The sequence below is a fragment of the Lontra canadensis genome, unplaced genomic scaffold, assembly GCF_010015895.1.
Source record: "Lontra canadensis isolate GAN:19392208 unplaced genomic scaffold, GSC_riverotter_1.0 scaffold80, whole genome shotgun sequence".
In the NCBI taxonomy this organism is placed as follows: Eukaryota; Metazoa; Chordata; class Mammalia; order Carnivora; family Mustelidae; genus Lontra; species Lontra canadensis.
This window is the reverse complement of record NW_022631074.1, coordinates 9,258,890-9,277,475: the sequence shown is the minus strand read 5'-3', so window position 1 is coordinate 9,277,475 and position 18,586 is coordinate 9,258,890. Positions and strand designations below refer to the sequence as shown.

The 18,586-nt window shown below is 34.7% G+C and overlaps 1 protein-coding gene across 4 annotated transcripts in view; it reads right to left on the bottom strand.

Moving 5' to 3' along the window:
• Positions 1-18,586, bottom strand: part of ARL6 (ADP ribosylation factor like GTPase 6) — a 47,309-nt gene that overhangs the window by 12,521 nt on the left and 16,202 nt on the right. For 2 of the 4 annotated variants that reach the window (XM_032882245.1, XM_032882246.1), the window contains exons 6-8: positions 6,559-6,688; positions 2,749-2,804; positions 2,610-2,622 (exon numbers count right to left, since the gene is read on the bottom strand). In XM_032882245.1, the coding sequence (XP_032738136.1) occupies positions 2,610-2,622; positions 2,749-2,804; positions 6,559-6,688 (199 nt within the window). The remainder of the gene's footprint in view (positions 1-2,609; positions 2,623-2,748; positions 2,805-6,558; positions 6,689-18,586) is intronic. The other 2 variants (XM_032882248.1, XM_032882247.1) reach the window with 1 other exon arrangement.

Sequence of the window (18,586 nt, the reverse complement as noted above, 5' to 3'; positions counted from 1 at the left end):
AATAAAAAAGAAAAAAGAAACAAATAAAAAAAAGAAAACCAATAATGAAAAAAATATAAAAAGGAAAAAATATATATATATTGGATAAACTAGTTAAAAAACGTTAAAAAAGAAAAGGGTAAAAGTTTAAAAAAATTTAGCAGAAGAAGAGAAAAAAATTGAAAAAGAAAAAAAAATTAAATTAACTGCAAGGCTAAAGAATCATGGGGAGAAAGCCATGAGTTCCGTGCTTTGCTTTCTCCTCCTCTGGAATTCCGCTGCTCTCCTTGGTATTGAAACCGCACTCCTCGTAAGTGAACTTGGTCCTGGCTGGGTTTCTTGTTGATCTTCTGGGGGAGGGGCCTGTTGTAGTGATTTTCAAGTGTCTTTGCCCCAGGCGGAGTCGCACCGCCCTTACCAGGGCCCGGGCTGAGTAATCCGCTCGGGTTTGCTTTCGGGAGCTTTTGTTCCCTGAGCACTTTCCGTAGAGTCCGGAGGACGGGAAGGAAGATGGTGGCCTCCCAGTCTCCGGCCCGGAGGAGCCGAGAGCTAGGGGTCCCACTCCTCAGTGCACCCTCAGGGAACAGCGTCCAATTACTCCCGTCTGCCTGGCCTCCGGCTGCGCTCCGAGCTCACCGAGCCTGCGACCGGTTCAAGGTAAGCCCGAGCTGTGAGCTCACTCCTCGGCTCCGTCTCTGTAGCCGGCTTCCCTGTTCTAATACCTGCGAGCTCTGCGACACTCAGACACCCCGATCCTTCTGTGACCCTGCGGGACCTGAGGCCACACTGGCCCCGCGTGGGCTTCACCCCAGTTAAGCCTCTGGAGCGATGTCCCTCAGCGGAACAGACTTTTAAAAGTCCCGATTTTGTGCTCCGTTGCTCCGCCGCTTGCCGGGAGCCGGCCCCTCCCCCCGGGGTCTGTCTTCCCGTCCCTTTGGATTCACTTCTCCGCCAGTCCTACCTTTCAGCAAGTGGTTGATTTTCTGTTTCTAGAATTGCTGTTCTTCTTCTCTTCGATCTCCCGTTGGATTTGTAGGTGTTTGCAATCTTTAGATAAGCTATCTAGCTGATCTCCCGCAACCTGAAGTAGTCTCAGCTGCCACTTCTCCGCCATCTTGACTCCTCCCTCCCAAAGAGGGCTTCTTAATGGTTTTATTCCTTAGTCATATTTGTCCTAGGAACTACCTCTATTAATGTAAAATTATAAGTAGAGACTTTAGCCAAGCATACAGTGACCATCTTTAAGCATGACATGGCAGTCACCAACAAATTCAAAAGGTGGCCCTCTAAAACTGAATAGGCCTTGATATCTTAACACCAGTTAAAGGATGCCCAAAATTATATGACTGGGTCCTAACGAAACCCACTGACTATGTATCTCTAACTTGTGTCCCAGGCTGAATAGGTTGCCTTACTTTGGGTTTCGCCTGAATGCATAGACACATTATTAAAATCATTACCAACCCAGCCAATCTTCCAAATTTAAAACAACAGTGGACATGTTTTGTGTTACATTGGTATGACCACCTAGCATCCATCTTTGTTCCCTCTTTGAGACTGGAGGATGTTTTGCACATGGAAGCTCTTAATTTGTACATGGTCAAAGCCCTAAAGGACACTCACAATAGCATTTCTCCATTAAATACTGAAGTAATACATATGCACGAACCAGTTTTACAATATAGAATGGCATTAGATACTTTCACTGCTACATTAAGGTGAAACTTGTGCTAAAATAAAAACAAAATGCTGTTTATACATTCCAGATTACCACAAAAATATATCTGGGTTTCTAAATGAATGGATCCTCAAATTAGCACTTTAAATGATCTCTCTTTCCTTTAGTGATTGCTTTAATGTAATTTTCCTGGACTGGAGGAAAATTATCAAAGGTCAACTATCAAAGCTCTTTTATTCTGATTTCTCTTTCTCATTACAATATTAATCTTACTCTGTTACTTCTGGTGTCTCCCTGCCTAGTGTCAAGACTCCTTCACTGCCTAACTTCCAGCTGACAGATGATCCTTTCTACTCATGGAGGTTCATATATGTTGACCACGTTGGATTCAGCTGCCTCCCCCTTTTGTATCTCCTCTATATGCTCCAAAACTGACCAATACAGACCCATAGGTAGGGACATTTCCACACCCCATTCAGCAGGAAAAAGTTACAGAAGATGAGACCTTCCATTTTCAACATATTTAAGGGTCAAAACTGTTCGTGGGGAAAATGATGAGAGAGCAGAAGGCTTGCTGAGGACAAAGCATAAGCAGACACTCCGCCATCTGCCCTCTACCACACTCCTCAGAAGACTATGTGACACATTCTTCCAGGAAGCTCCTAACTATCTTAATGTTAATGCCTTGCTAGAGGGAAAAACAACCTTAATTTGACACGGGCAAGGCCTCCCGCCCCTCCCTAATCTCGTAGGTCCTCATTAGCATATGAAAGTTCTTTCTAAATCCTCCCATTTCCCCTATTTCTCCCAACCTCACAGTATATAATCAATTGCTCCTCACAACCCCAGTACAGGTCTTTCTGCCCATTGGTCCTGTCCTGTCCAAAAAAACAAGTAACAAAACAAACAACAACAAAAAAGAAATACATGTAGTAAGGTACTGGATACTTACTCGATTGTTTTTTCTGACAGCAGAAATAAATGGAAATGAGAAAGGCAATGATATAGTAAAAATGAAATGTAAAAAGGGAAAGAAAAATATGAATAGAATGGAAATAAAGGCTGAAGATGCACGGTATTTTGTGATGTACCTTGAAGCCAGTCTACACCTTCTTGCAATCCTTCTCCTTTTATGGCATCACTAGCACTGAAATAAAATCCACAAGAAACATATCCATTTCATTACTTCATAGAACCATAAGAATAAATAATTACAATTTTGCTATATGGCAAATTAATATAGTCTAATAACATATATTTGAGCAAAACTTGGTAAGCGCTGAAACTGAATATAAACAGGAAAAAGTCTGAGTGCTCAGAAAAGACATGAGAAATTTATTCATGATTTATAATAGACATTTGGAAAAGTGTTATCACTAAAAAGTTATTATTCTACTTTGCCCAGCTCCAGTGGCTCAATAACATTTATCCATTAGAAATGCTTGACTTAGGTTGTAATTTAGGCACCTGACGGAGTGACTTTATTTGAAATGGAATTTTATAAGGTATAAACCTGTAATTATAACTTTGGTAAACTGGTAGAATAAAAAAAAAATCTCAGATTTCAATCATATCCTTATATCTAATGGCTTCAGGAAACTGGACAGGCTATTTAACTCTCTGCCTTTATTTGTAGCATCTATAAAATGGTGTTAAATAAACTAAAATAATAAAATGCAGAGGATTTTTATACTATCAGATGTTTTTCAAAGACATAGACTGATAGCAATTAGTATAAATAATTGGATTTTCTCAATGATTAGGGCTCCTTTAAGTGTGTAGCTAGTTACCTGAATAATTAATTTGATTCTAATCAAAACAGAAATTACTTCCAAGGAATTAGATTATGAATATGACTTATAATAGAATTATTTTAAAATAGAAAGACAGAAATCAACAGCATGTGATATATAATTATTCAAAGTAAATTATAGGTTATCCATATCAGCAGCAAAACATTAGTAACTGAAATGCTTAAATCAAGAAAGATCAATGTATTGATTTTTATCACACACTTATAGTTCCAAATAAGACTAAGGTCTCAACCAAACAAGTAATAAAATGGAAAAACTTGTCCCCTTTACTGGTGGCATTAGTGCCATACTAAAAACCCTGCATCTTTTCCTAATAATTCCCAAATGTTTGAATTCTACCTTTCCTTTTGAATACATCATCAGACCTGTAACTAGAATAAATGCCAAAGTCTTTACCATGTCCTACTAGGACCTGTGTGATATGGCCTATGGCTATTTCTCAATGGCCTCATCTCCTACAACTTCCCCCTAGATCTCCCTCCTCAAGCCAGCCTGCACTCCTTGCTACATACTCCTCGTACATTCTCATCTACGAGCATTTTCACTTGGCTGGCCTCTCTGTCTGGCAAGCTACTCCTCCAAACTTTTGCATGAATTTCTCCCTGACTTCTGTTAGATTTCACAGAGAGAGCACCTCTCATTCTTTCTCTTATTGTCCCACTTTACTTTTCTTCATCCTTCCAGCTGATATTTTATGTATCTATTTATCTGATTTGTTATCTGTTGCCCTCATAGGAGAGTAAATAAGCAAATATGTATATACATATTGTGCCAGGGACTTTGTCAAAGAACTTTAAAAAAAAAAAAACATTAACAAAATCAGAGCCTGAAAATCAGAGTTGGCTATATATTTAGTACAATGATTAAAAATAAAGCACAAAAATTTTCATTTTTCTATAATCTTTATTGTCCAGTAAATTTACTTGCACTTACGGCAAGAGAGATAGAATATTTTATATGGGGGGGCGCCTGGGTGGCTCAGTGGGTTGAAGCCTCTGCCTTCGGCTCAGGTCATGATCGCAGCGTCCTGGGATCAAGCCCCGAACTGGGCTCTCTGCTCAGCAAGGAGCCTGCTTCCTCCTCTTTCTCTGCCTGCCTCTCTGCCTACTTGTGATCTCTGTCTATCAAATAAATAAAAATCTTTAAAAAGAAAAAAAAAAAGAATATTTTATATGCACACTGTTACCTTTATTTCTAAAACTGGGAAAGAAAAATAAGTGTATTTTCAATTTTATACATGCTTTAAAAAAATAACAAAAAAATTAAAAAACAAGCTTAACAAATGAAACACTAGAAATTAGTGAGATACTATTTGAATAGTCAAAATTATAAACAACTTCCAAAGAAATACTTGGCATTCTTCTATAAGTTATACAGAAAACATAGGAATCTGGCAATGTAATACTACACAACCTTATAGCATGAGGACATTACCTTTTCTCTCACTGAGAAGTATTTAGATATCACAAGTGAATAAAGAAATCTGTTAAAATTCAACTGCTGATGATTTTAAGTAGAAAGAGATTTTTTTCACTTGCAAAATTAATTTCTATTTCAAAATTAAAAATAGGACTGCATCTTTTACTATAAATTAGACCTATAGTTTTTAATGTTGTACTTTCTATCAAACAATGCTTAATACAATGCAAAAATAAAAACTATTCTACTTTGAGCATTACTAATTTAGGTATGATTTAGAGAGAAATACTAAGGTTCACCTTAAGATACTTCTCTACCTAAAATCCCTCCTTTCTTTACCAGAACCACAATTCTAAATAAAAAGACATTTCATAAAATTGACTCTTCTGATTCCAAAGTAAGGAGGATTTTACTCGAGATATGTATATAGGGTTTCACTCCTGGGTAAAGGAGCTGGTGGCCCTGAGTGACTGAGGCTTTTCAAGGGCTTTCTCAGGCTCTCATCTAAGTTCTTTTTTGAGCTCTAGAATCTCCATTCCGTATTCTGTTTCTCTTCTAGGGGTAGTATACTTTTCTACCTCTTTATTAGGGCTTTCTCCATAAATACCTTCTTTTAAAAAAGGGAAAACTGGCAAGAGAAGGACATCTTGTAGCAGAGGGAGTAGGTAGGTGGATAGAAAGAAGCTTAAATTAATATAAGGTAGGCACTAAAATACTACCTAATATATAACTTTTGGTTATCCTTATTGGAATATTTTGGCAAAAAGGCACACCAGAGTTAAATATATCCATGAGACACTGCTTTCCAAATAAACAATGTATAATAATTTCAGATACTAAACACTGAAGAGTTCAACTGTATTAGTATATCCAAATAAAATTAATATTTACATTTCTATATACTCATATACACCAGTATTTGTTGTGTACATGATAAGTATCTGGAACTATTATCATACTAGAGGTTACAGAGTGAACGAAACTGATAAAATGCCAGCTCTCATGGTACTAATGCAGTAGTATAGGAATACAGCCTATAAAACAAGCAAAACCCAAAGAGGACATGGCAAGAGAAATATAAAGCAAAGCATATAAAAAAAACAAGAGACGGGGTAAGATATAATGATATTTTGGAGGGTTATGAGGAGAGGTTTCCTGAAGGAAGTACAAGAGCAAGCCAGGAAAATCACTTTGGAGACTGATTCATACAAAGGGATTAACAAATACAAAAGTCCTGAGATGGGATTGTGGTTGGCGGATTCAATGTACAGAAGGAAATTCGTGGGCTTGAAACTGGGTAAGTGGGCTAGATCTTTTAAAGAGTTGTTTCTATTTCATATCCTCAGAAAGATTTGAAAAGGTTTTTTTTTTGTTGTTTTGTTTTTTTAAGATTTATTTAAGTAAACTCTACACCCACTGTGGGGCTGAAACTCACAACTCTGAGGTCCATAGCTGCATGCTCTGACTGAGCCAGCCAAGCAGGCCAAAATTGGAAAAAATTTTAACAGTAATATATTCATGAATATCTGCACTGCTATAATTCTATACGACTAAATCCTTGGCTTACATCCTATCATGTTAGGTGTCTTACACATAAGCTTAGCAAAGAACTGAAGCTCGGAGATTTTTTTTAGAAGGCTGTAATGAAGAATAAGTATAAAACATTACCAAATATGCCATGGTTTATCTTTGATGTTCTCTAAACACAGCAGCTGAGACACTTTTACAGACGTCACTGCATCTCTAAGATCCATTTTGTTTGCAAAAAATAAGATTGGTATTCGGCGGTGCTTAATATCTAAAAGACAAAATAAGACTATCATCACCCTTTCAGCTTTTTGGTCATTTCCCCAAATTCTTCAAATTAAAATTCACTAAAACTATTTTCCAACAACTTCTTTCTGTACCACATATACACAAACATTTAAAAACATATACTGTCAAGAATGTATCTGAATGACAGGAGAATTAACAAAATAGTTTTTCTTAAGACTATCCACCCTCTGGGATGCCTGGGTGGCTCAGTCCGTTAAGTGTCTGACTTTGGCTCAGGTCATGATCCCAGAGTCCTGGGACAAAGTCCCTCATCTGGCTCTCTGTTCAGGGAGCCTGCTGCTCCCTCTGCTTGTTTCACTCTCTCTTGACAAAAAAAAAAAAATAAATAAAAGACACCTGCCCTCTGGTTGGAGCTTTAAAACAAAGATGAGTGAGGTGGGAGTTGGGGCTCAGTAAGCAGTTACTGAGAAGTACCTACACAGGGATCAAATATTTTGTTTTGTTTTTACTGTCAACAGAAAGGAGTCAAACTTCAAATGAAAGTAGAAGGGAGACAAACTAGATCTTGATTTTAGATTTAGACACTCGTTAGAAGTGACAAACTAGATATTTTAACAAGATATTTTACTTTGTTAGAACTCTGGAAACATTTTTCATTGTTTTGAATAGTTAATTCATTTAAATAGTTCAAAATTCAGATGACACAAAATGGTATACAGTAAAAGAATTTCCCTCCTACCTGTCCCAGGCCATCCACTAGTTCTCTCTAGAAGAGTTAACGTATATCACCTATTACCTGGCATCTTTTTAGAAATATTTTCAAACACTTATTACATATTATTCTTTATACAAATAGTAGCAGACTATTCAGTTTGATATCTCCTGCTTTTCACTTACTATCATATTTTGGAGCTTGTCCCATACCAGTACATAAAGAGCAGTTTCTTCACTATTTTAACAGTTGTAGAATATTCTGCCTGTTAGTACTATGTACCATAATTTGTTTAATCAGTACCCAGTGAGATATACTTGTATTGTTGCCAATATTTAAATCTATAAACAATGCTGAAATGAATAAAAGTGTACACCGCAAATTTTGTACATGGGCAGTATGTCTGGTAGGATAAATTTGGGAAGTAGAATTGATAGTTAAAGGATATGTAAATTGCTATTTTGATAGTGATTACTGCGAGGCCTTCCTTTAAAAATGTATCAATTTATATATCAACAATAATGTGTAAGAATGAACATTTCCAGTACCCTTGCCAAGAGTGTTATCAAACCTATTGATCTTTTTATGATGGTGGATAGGTAAAAAGTATTATCAGAATATGTTTACTTTGTTTTGAGAAAGGTCAAGAATTTTTGTATATATTCAAAAGATGGTTCTATTTCTTTTTTTAATGAACTATCTTACCCAAACCTTTTCCCATTTTTTTTAAAAAGATTTTATTTTTTTGAGAGAGAACGAGAAGGAAAGCATGAATGGGGCTGAGGGACAGAGAGAGAGGAGAAGCAGACTTCCCTCTGAGCTGGGAGCCTGACTCCAGGATCCATCCAAGGACCCTGGGATCAGGACCTAAGCTGAAGGCAGACTCTTAACTGACTGAACTACTCAGGCGCCACTCCCCATTTTTCAATTAAGTTTCTCTCTCTTTTTAAAATTTTATTTATTTGACAGGAAAAGGAAACACAAGCAGGGGAAGTGACAAGCACAGGGAGAGGGAGAAGCAGGCTCCCCACTGAGCAGAGAGCCTGATGCAGGACCCTGGGATCCTGAACAGAGCCAAGGCAGCCGCTTAACTGACAGAGCCACCCAGGAACCCCTAAGTTTTTATTTTCTTAGGATTTGTAGGAACACCATAAGTAGTAAGGAAAAAAGTCCTGTAGCTCTGATATGAACTGCAAATAACCCCCTTGCTCGTCATTTGCCTTTGACTGCTCATGGTTTGTTTTGTAATTAAAAACTTTTTATGTAGTCAAATTCATCAATCTTTTAGGATTCTGGGTTCTGTGTTATAGCTGGAAAGGCCTCCTCTTGCCCCAGAATTATTTTAAACTTCTTCCATAGTTTCTTCTACTGCTGCATTGGTGTGATTTTTACATTTAAATATTTAGTCCAGCTAGAATTTACCCTGAAACAGAGAATGTCAGAATGGGTAAAAAAGCCACACATAATCATACAATGTTTACAAGAAACACACTTTAAACATAAGGACACAAACAAGCCAAGAGGAACTGGATGGAAAAACATGCATACATTTAAATGTAAGAAAGCTCACATGGCTACATTATTATTAGACAAAGTAGTGTTCAAGATGAAGGGAAAAGACAGACACTTGTTGCTCTCTGTGCCGTTTATTATATGTCAGTGCTTTTTAAAATTTTTTATTTAAATTCCAGCTAGTTAACATACAGTGTAATATTAGTTTCAGGTATACAATCTAGTGATTCAACACTTCCATACATTACCACCTGCTCATACAACAACCCCTTGCTTATCACAAGTGCCCTCCTCAATCCCCATCACCTGTTTAGCCCATCTCCCTCCCATCTCCCCCCTGGTAACCATCAGTTTCTTCTTTAAAGTTGAGAATCTGTTTCTTGGTTTGCCTCTTTCTCTTCGAAAAAGATAGGCATTTAAAAATTATGAAAGTCACTCACTCAAAACAACAAAACAATTTTAACTGTATATGCACCTAATAAATGAATACTATTAACTGACATTTATAGACCTTTCATCCAACAACAGCAAAATACGTATTTTACTTAACTGCAGATGGACCATTCACCAAGCCAGACCAACATAAATATTGACCCAATATTTCTAAGGATGAAATCTTACAGAATATGTTATTCCATCAAATGGATTTAAGTTAGAAATTTGTAACAAAAAGAAACCTAGAAAATTCCCATATATGGAAATTAAATAATACACTACTAAAAAATCTAAAGATCAAAAAAGAACTCACAAGGTAAGTTAGAAAATACTTCACACTAAATAAAAAAGGAAATAAACATCAAAATCTGTGACATGTAACTAAATCCTTAGAGAATATGTACTGCTTTAAATGCTCATATTAGAAAAGGTGTAAAACCAATGATTTCTACTTCTATCTGAAAAAGGTAACAGACAATGAGATACTATATATATATATATATATATATATATATGTACATAAAATTCATAATAAAACAAGAGAAATAAACAAAATTTTTTAAAAACAACCAACAGAAGAAATTAACAAAGCCAGAGTTCATAGAAAGTTAATAAAACCAATAAACTCTTTAAAAAATTGAGCAAGAAAAAATGGGGGAAACAAATGATCAATATCAGAAACAAAGGAACATACACAGATCTTACAGACATTAAAAGGATAGTAAGAGGATAATATAAACAGTTTTATGTCAGTAAACTTGATAACATAAATTAATTTTAAAATCTGGTCAAAAATTACCAAAAGTGACCTAAGGAGAAATACAAAACTTTAATAGCCTTTTATCATTTAATGAAATTTAACTCCTAATTCATAGTCCCTCTTACTCCATTATATTCCCCACCAACACACACAAAATCCCAACCCTGATGGCTTCTATCAAACATTTTAAGGATGAAATAATACCAATTCTACCCAATCCAAAAAATAAAGTAAAAAGAAAAAGAATATTTTCCAACTCATTTTATAAGGCCTCTATCACCCTGATGACTAAAGCATTTTAAGAAAGTTATAAACCAAAAACCTTATGAGCACAAAACCAAAAATTTTTAATAAAATGTTAGCAAATCCAACTCAGTGATATATCGAAAGGTTAATATTCAAATGAGGTTTAACCCAGGAATGTATGTTTGGTTTAACAGATGTGAATACAGTGTAGTATTACTGCTGTAACAGATGTAGAAAAAGTATTTGGTAAATTATAACACTAGGCTATAATGGAACCTTTTGAAAAATTAGGAATAACAGAAAATTTCCTTGACCCAATAAAGATATAAGCAAACCCTAGTGAGCATCATAATTAGTGGTAAAATAAATGTAAAGAATGGCAATAAGGTATAGAAACAACCTAAGTGTCTATCAATGGATGAATGATAATGATAGTGAACAACATGGGCTTGAATTATGCAAGTCCACTTACTCGTGCCTTTTTTTTCAGTAAATATATTGAAGAATATTTTGGAGATTTGCAACAATTTGAAAAATCCTGTAAACAAATCATGAAGCTTAGAAACCCTGAAGGAAAATTAAGAAAAGGTTGGGCATCTCATGAAGGCATAATATATATTTAGAAATGAGATGATTCTACCACTTACTACCATAAAAGAAACAAATCTATTATAAAAAGTTAAAATTTATCAATACTTATACACACATAAACCAAATATGGTAGCATTCACAGTTAAGAAAAATGCAAATGAGTGAAAGATGCAGTATTAAATCATAACTGCATAAAATTGTAGTAATACTGTACCACTGTTAATAATTTCATAGCCATCTCCTGTAGCTACTATTGCAGTGAGCTCAAGTGTTGGAAGTATCTGCTTAAAATGCTATGTGATACTAATCATTCTACATAAACAGTTCCTTTCTCCAGGAAATTGTGTACCACAAAAAGCTATCTCTCACAGTTCTCACATATTTTTTTATTTTGTGCAATACTGTACATCCTGAATTAAACCACGGGACCCATACAAAGTACCACCAGTCATGCTGGAAGTGCTCCCAAGAACCACAGAAAAGTCATGTCATTAGACGAAAAAGTTGAATTACTTGATAGTATCACAGATTTGAGATCTGCAGTTATGGATGTCTACCATTTCAAGATAAATGAATGCAGTATAAGGGCCATTGTGAAAAAATAAAAGGTAATTCATGAAGCCATTGTTGTAGTTACACCAGCAGGCAAGAAAATCTTGTACTTTTCATGAAATACCTTTTTACCTCATACTGAAAATGTAGCTTCTGTGTGGGTGCAGAATTGCTATAAAAAGGCATTCCTATAGTATAGATTCTAACATGATTCAAGAAAAGGTGAAGTTACTATATGAACATAAAGCAATGGGAAGGTAGAGAATTTGATGGTTTGGTAATTTCAGAAAGAGGTTTGCCTTAAAAAATGTCAAAATAACAGAAGAAGCAGCGTCTGCCAACCAAGAGATCCAGACAGAATTTCCATATGCCATTAAGAAAATCCCTGGGGAAAAAGGGTATCACCTGAACAGGTTTTTAATGAAGGGAAAAAGTGCCCTATTCTGGAACAACAACAACAAAATGCCACAAAGGACACTGATTAGTAAGGAAGAGAAGCAAGCACCAGGATTTAGGACAGGAAGAAAGTAGGAATAAGACAAAACTTAGCATTTTTATTCAATATTGTACTGAAGGTCCTAGCCAGTGCAGTGAGATAGGAAAAAGAATAAAAGGCATAAAGGTTAAAAAAGCAGCAGTAGGGGCGCCTGGGTGGCTCAGTGGGTTAAGCCGCTGCCTTCGGCTCAGGTCATGATCTCGGGGTCCTGGGATCGAGTCCCGCATCGGGCTCTCTGCTCATCAGGGAGCCTGCTTCCCTCTCTCTCTCTGCCTGCCTCTCTGTCTACTTGTGATCTCTGTCTGTCAAATAAATAAATAAAATCTTTAAAAAAAAAAAAAAAAAAAAAAGCAGCAGTAGAATTTCTGTTGATGTTGGGCTTTAGACATAGAAAATTTGAAGAAATATACAGAAAAACTATGAGAGTGAATATATTTAAAATCCTCCCAGAATACAAAGTCAATATTTTCCTATACTAACAATGAGCCATTAGAATATGAAATAAAATATACTATTTATAGTAGCTTCAAAAATATAAAAAACTAATGGGTAAGCTGAATGAATGATGTATAAGACCCCTACAGACAACCATAAAGAAAAGCATAAACATATTAAGTGACATACCATGCTCATGAGGTGGAACATTCAGTGTTAAGTCCAATGTTAAGATGTCAACTATCCCCAAATATGATTAAAATAAAATCTCAAGTTTTTCAAAAAAATTAATAAGTTGATCTAAAAACTTATTTGAAATATGGAACAACTAGAACTACCAAAATCATCTTGAAAAAGTAGATCAAGTTTGGAGGATTTATCCTATTTGACTTCAGGATTTATTATAAATCCATGGTAAAAGGCCAAATGTGAAAAGCCATAAAAGAGATAAATGGAATGGAACACAGAGTCCAGAAATTGGTGTGTGTATATATATGTATATATATATATATGCTTTTTTTTTTCAAATTAAATTCAGTAAGTATGAAAGTCAGATGATTTTGACAAGTGATTCAGTGAAAAAAAATTTTTTTCAAACAAATATTTTGGAATAATTGGGATAGCTGTATGAAGAAAGTGCAAAAATTCAGGATGGATCTCAGATCTAAACATAAAAGCCAGAACTATGAAGCTTCTAGAAGAAAACATAGGAGAATATGTTAGAAAACTTAGGTTAGGCACAGATTTTTTTTAGCGAGTACACAGAAAGCTTGTACACAGAAAGCTTGTATTTAAAAGAAAAATTGATAAATTATACTTCAACAAAATTAGATGTATCTATTCATTAAAAGATACTGTGAGGAAAATAAACAGGCAAGACACAGACTGATGAGAAATCTTCAAAACACATATATTTTTTTGTTAAATATATGTGTTTAATAAAATATATGTTATATTTGTTATATAATTATTATAACAATTATAACAATTATTATAATACAATTGTTATAATTGTTAAAAATATGTGTTTAATAAAATATGTGTTAAATAAAGGTCTTTTATTTAACAAAGAACTTATAAAGAAATGTTAAATTTCAATAATAAGAAGACAACCAAATTAATGAATGGGCAAAAGACTTAAAAAGACATTTTATAAGAGAATGTACAAGACTGGCAAACAGAATACGCAAAAGTGATCAACAATAATCACCAGTAATATACAAATTAAAAGCACAATGAGATCCTATTATATACTCAATCGAAAGGCTAAAATTTAAAAAAAAAAATTAATCATTGGAAAGGAGATGCAGAAACTGGAACTCTCATTTATGTTACTAACAATAAAATAGTTTGACCACTTTGAAATTCTTTAAATATCACCCACACATCTATCCTATGACCCAGCAGTATCATTCCTAGGAATTTTTTGAAGAGAAATGAAAACATGTCTATAAAAAGCCTTTTACAAGAATGTTTATATCAGGTTTATTCATACTAGTCCTAAACTAGAAACAGTCTGGATGTCACTGAACAGGATACTGGATAAACAAACTATGGTATACATACATAATAGAATGTTACATTGGAATAAAAAGGAATAATCAAGTGATATATACAACAACATAGATGACTCCCCAAAACATTATGCCAAATAAAAAAAACCTATGCATGAAAATGTATGTGCTCTTACTCCCATTTATATGAAACTGTAGGAGAGGCAAAATTAATCTGGTGATAGAAATCAGATTAGTTCCCTGGTATGAGGTGTGAAGTGTTGATTGGGAAGGGGTGTGAAAGAACATTCTGGGGTAGTGAAAATATTTCTTGACAGGCAGTGTAGTTATATGAATCTATGCATTTGTCAAAATTACTGAAATATAACTTAAGACCTGAGCATCTGACTGTGAACAGCTTATACTTCAATTAAAAATGTTCATATACAGGGTGACCGAATGGATTAAAAAAACAAGACTCAACTATGTATTGCCTACAAGAGACTACTTCAGGACCTTAAGACACAGACACAGAAAATGAAAGCATGGAAAAAGATATTCCATGCAAAAAAAAGCAAAAGAAGGCTGGGGTAGCAGCACTCATGCCAGATAACATATATTTTAAAACATATACTGTAACAAGAGACAAAAAAAGAGACCATTGCATAATGATTAAGAAATCAATCCAACAAGAGGATATAACAATTGTAAATTGTAAATACCAAAGCATCCAACATAGAAACACCTGAATATATAAAGTGAGTATTAACAGACATAAAGGGAGAAGTTGACCATAATACAAGTATAGTAGGGGGCTTTAAGACCCCATTTACATCAGTAGATAGATCATTTAGACAGAAAATCAATAAGGAACTTTATTCAGTGGCTTGCATGAACACCAGGTGGATTTAACAGATATACACAGAATATTCTATCCCCAAACAGCAGAATACATTCTTTTCAAGTACAAATGGAATATTCTCCAAGACAGATCACATGTTAGGCCACAAAACAAGTCTCAATAAATTTAAGGAGACTCAAATCATATCAAGCATCTTTTCTGACAACGGTATAAAACAAGAAATCAATTACAAGCAAATGAACAGAAAAAACACAAATACATGGAAATTAAACAACCAATGGGTCAATGATGAAATTAAAAAGGAAATAAAAATACTTAGAGACAAAAATGAAAACATGATAGTTCAAAATTTTACGGAAATAGCAAAAAGCAGTTCTTTTTTTATAAAGATTTTATTTATTAATTTTTATTTAAGAGAGATTATCATAAGCAGCATAGGGGGAGGGCAAAGGGAGAGAGAGAATCTCAAGCAGACTCTGAATTGAGTGCAGAGCCTGATGCAGGACTTGACCTCAGAAACCCAAGATCATGACCTTACCCAAAATAAAGTCAGACACTTCACCAACTGACCAATCCAGACGTCCTGCAAAAGCAGTTTTTTTTTTTTTTTTCCCAAGATTTCTTTCTCAAGATCTCTTTTTGAGAGAGAGAGAGAATACACAGAGGAGTAGAGGGACAGAGGGAGAGGGAGAAAGAGAGAAGCAAATGCAGGGCTCACTTCCCACAACCCATGAGATAATTACCTGAGCTGAAATCAAGAGTCCAACACTTAACCAACTGAGCCACCCAGGCACTCCTCACAAGAACAGTTCTAAGAGGGAAGTTTATAGCAATGCAGGCCTACATCAAAAAATGACAACAAAAAAATCTCAAATAAACATTACGATCCTTTGCCTAACAGAAATAGAAAAAGAACAACAAACAAAGCCCAAAGTTACTAGAAGGAGGAAATAAAGTTCCAGGAGAAAATAAATGACATAGAGACTAAAAAGCCAACTGAAAAGATCAATGAAACCAATATAAATAAAACTGATATACCTTTAGCCAACTCATCCAGGAAAAAAGACATAAAGAACCCAAATGAATACAATCAGAAATGAAAGAGGAGAAGACTGAAGAACCACAGAAATACCAAGGATTATAACAGACTGCTATGAAAAATTATATACCAACAAATTGGACAACCTGGAATAAATGGATAAATTCCTAGAAACATACAATCTTCCAAGACAGAATCGGGAAGACACAGAAAATCTGAACAGACTGACTGCTAGTAATAAAATTGAATCAAAAACAAAAGACTCCCAAAAAACAAAAGTCCAGGATCCGTGGGCTTCACAGGTGAATTCTACCAAACATTTAAAGAAGAGTTAATACTTACCCTTCTCAAACTATTCCAAAAAATAGAAGAAGAAAGAAACCTTCCAAATTCATTCTAAAAGGCCAGCATTACTCTGATACCAAAACCAGACAAAACACTCTAAAAAAAATATTACTGGTCAGTATTCTTGATGAACATATATGCAAAAATCCTCAACAAAATATTCACCAATTGAACTCAACAATACATTAAAAGGATCATACAACATGGTAAAGTTAGATTTATTCCAGGGATGCAAGCATGGTTCAGTATTAGCAAGTAAATCAACATGATATACCCCATGAACAAAATGAAGGATAAAAACCACATGATGCAAAAAAAGCATTTGACAAAATATAACATCAGTTTATGATAAGAAACTCTCAACAAAGTGGGGTTAGAGAGAACATACCTCAACATAATAAGGCCACATATGAAAAACTCACAGCTAATATAATACTCGATGGTAGAAAACAATGTTTTTCCTCTAAAAGTAGGAACAAGACAATGATGTCTACTCTTGCCACTTTTATTGTGGTTACTGTCGTAGCCACAGTAATTAGACAAGAAAAAGAAATAAAAGGTATATAAACTGGCAGAGAAAAGTAAAACTGTCACTCACTGCTTACAAATAACATAGTATATACAGTAAAACCAAAAGTTCCACCAAAAACTACTGAAACTAATAAATGAATTCAATAAAGTTACAGGATACAAAATAAACAGAAATTTGTTGTATATACCAATAATGAAGCAGCAAAAAGAGAAATTAAGAAAACAATCCCATTTACAACTGCAACAAAAAGAATAAAATGCCTAGGAATAACCTTAATCAAGGAGGTAAAAGACTTGTACTCTGAAAATTATAAGGCACTGATGAAAGAAACTGAAGACAACACAAATGGAAAGATACACTAAGCTCATGGATTAGAAGAATACTGTTAAAATGTCTGTACTACCCAAAGGAACCTACAGATTTAATGCAATTCCCATCAAAATACCAGTAGTATTTCTCACTGAAATAGAACAAATAATTCTAAAATTTGTATGAACCACAAAAGACTCCAAATAGCCAAAGCAATCTTGAGAAGAACAAAGCTGAAGGTATCACAATCCCAGATATGAAGCTATAATACAAAGCTATAGTAATCAAAATAGTATTGCACTGGTACAAAAATGGACACACAGATCAATGAAACAGAATAGAGAACCCAGAAATAAACCCATGCTTTTATGTTCACCTCATCTACGACAGAGGCGGCAAGAAAATACAATGGGAAAAGACAGTCTTTTCAATACATGCTGTTGGAATAACTGGATAGCTACACGCAGAAGAATTAAACTGAACCACTTCCTTACACCATATATAAAAATAAACTCAAAATGGATTAAAGACCTAAATGTAAGACCCAAATCCATAAAACTCCAATAAGAAGATATAGTAATCTCTTGGATATCAGCTGTAGCAACATTTTTCCCTCAGGCAAGGTATATAAGAGAAAAATAAACTAGTGGTACTACATTAACCTAAAAAGCTTTTACACAGTGAAGGAAACTATCAACAAAATGAAAAGGCAACCTACTGAATGGGAGGAAGTATTTCCAAATCATATATCTGATAGGAGATTAATTTCCAAAATATATAAAAATCTCATACAACTAATACCAAAAAACACTAATAATCCAATTTGAAAATGGCAGAGGACCTGAAAAGATATTTCTCTGAAGAAGACATACTGATGGCAAATAGAAAAGATGTTCAGTATCACTAATCATCAGGAAAATACAAACAAAAACTATAGTGAGATATCACCTCATACCAGTCAGAATGGCTAGTATCAAAAAAACAAGAAAATCAAGTGTTGGTGAGAATGTAAAGAAAAGGGAACCCTAATGCACTATTGGTGGGAATGTAAATTGGTTCAGCCACTATGGAAAACAGTATGGAATTTCCTCAAAAAATTAAAATTCTTAGAAATACCATACAAGCCAATAATTCCAGTACTGGGTATTTATTCCAAGAAAACAAAAACAATTTTGAAAAGAAATATGCACCCCTATGTGTACTGCAGCATTATTTAGAGTAACAAGAAACAGAAGGATCCTAAATGTCCATTATCAGATGAATAGATAAGAAGATGTGGTAAACAATAGAATATTACTCAGCCATAAGGGACAAGATCTTGCCATTTGTGACAAGGTAGATAGACCTAGAGAGTGTTAAGCTAAGTGAAATAAGTCAGAGAAAAACAAATACCATGATTTCACTTATATCCAGAATCTAAAAACCAAAACAAGTGAATAAAAACACAACAAAAGAAAGACTCATAAATATAGAGAACAAACTGGTGGTTGCCAGAGGAGACAGGGTGGGAGGGATGGGCGAAATAGGTGAAGGGATTAAGAGGTACAGACTTCCAATTCTGAAATGAGTAAGTCACTGAGATAAAAAGTACAGCATAGGGA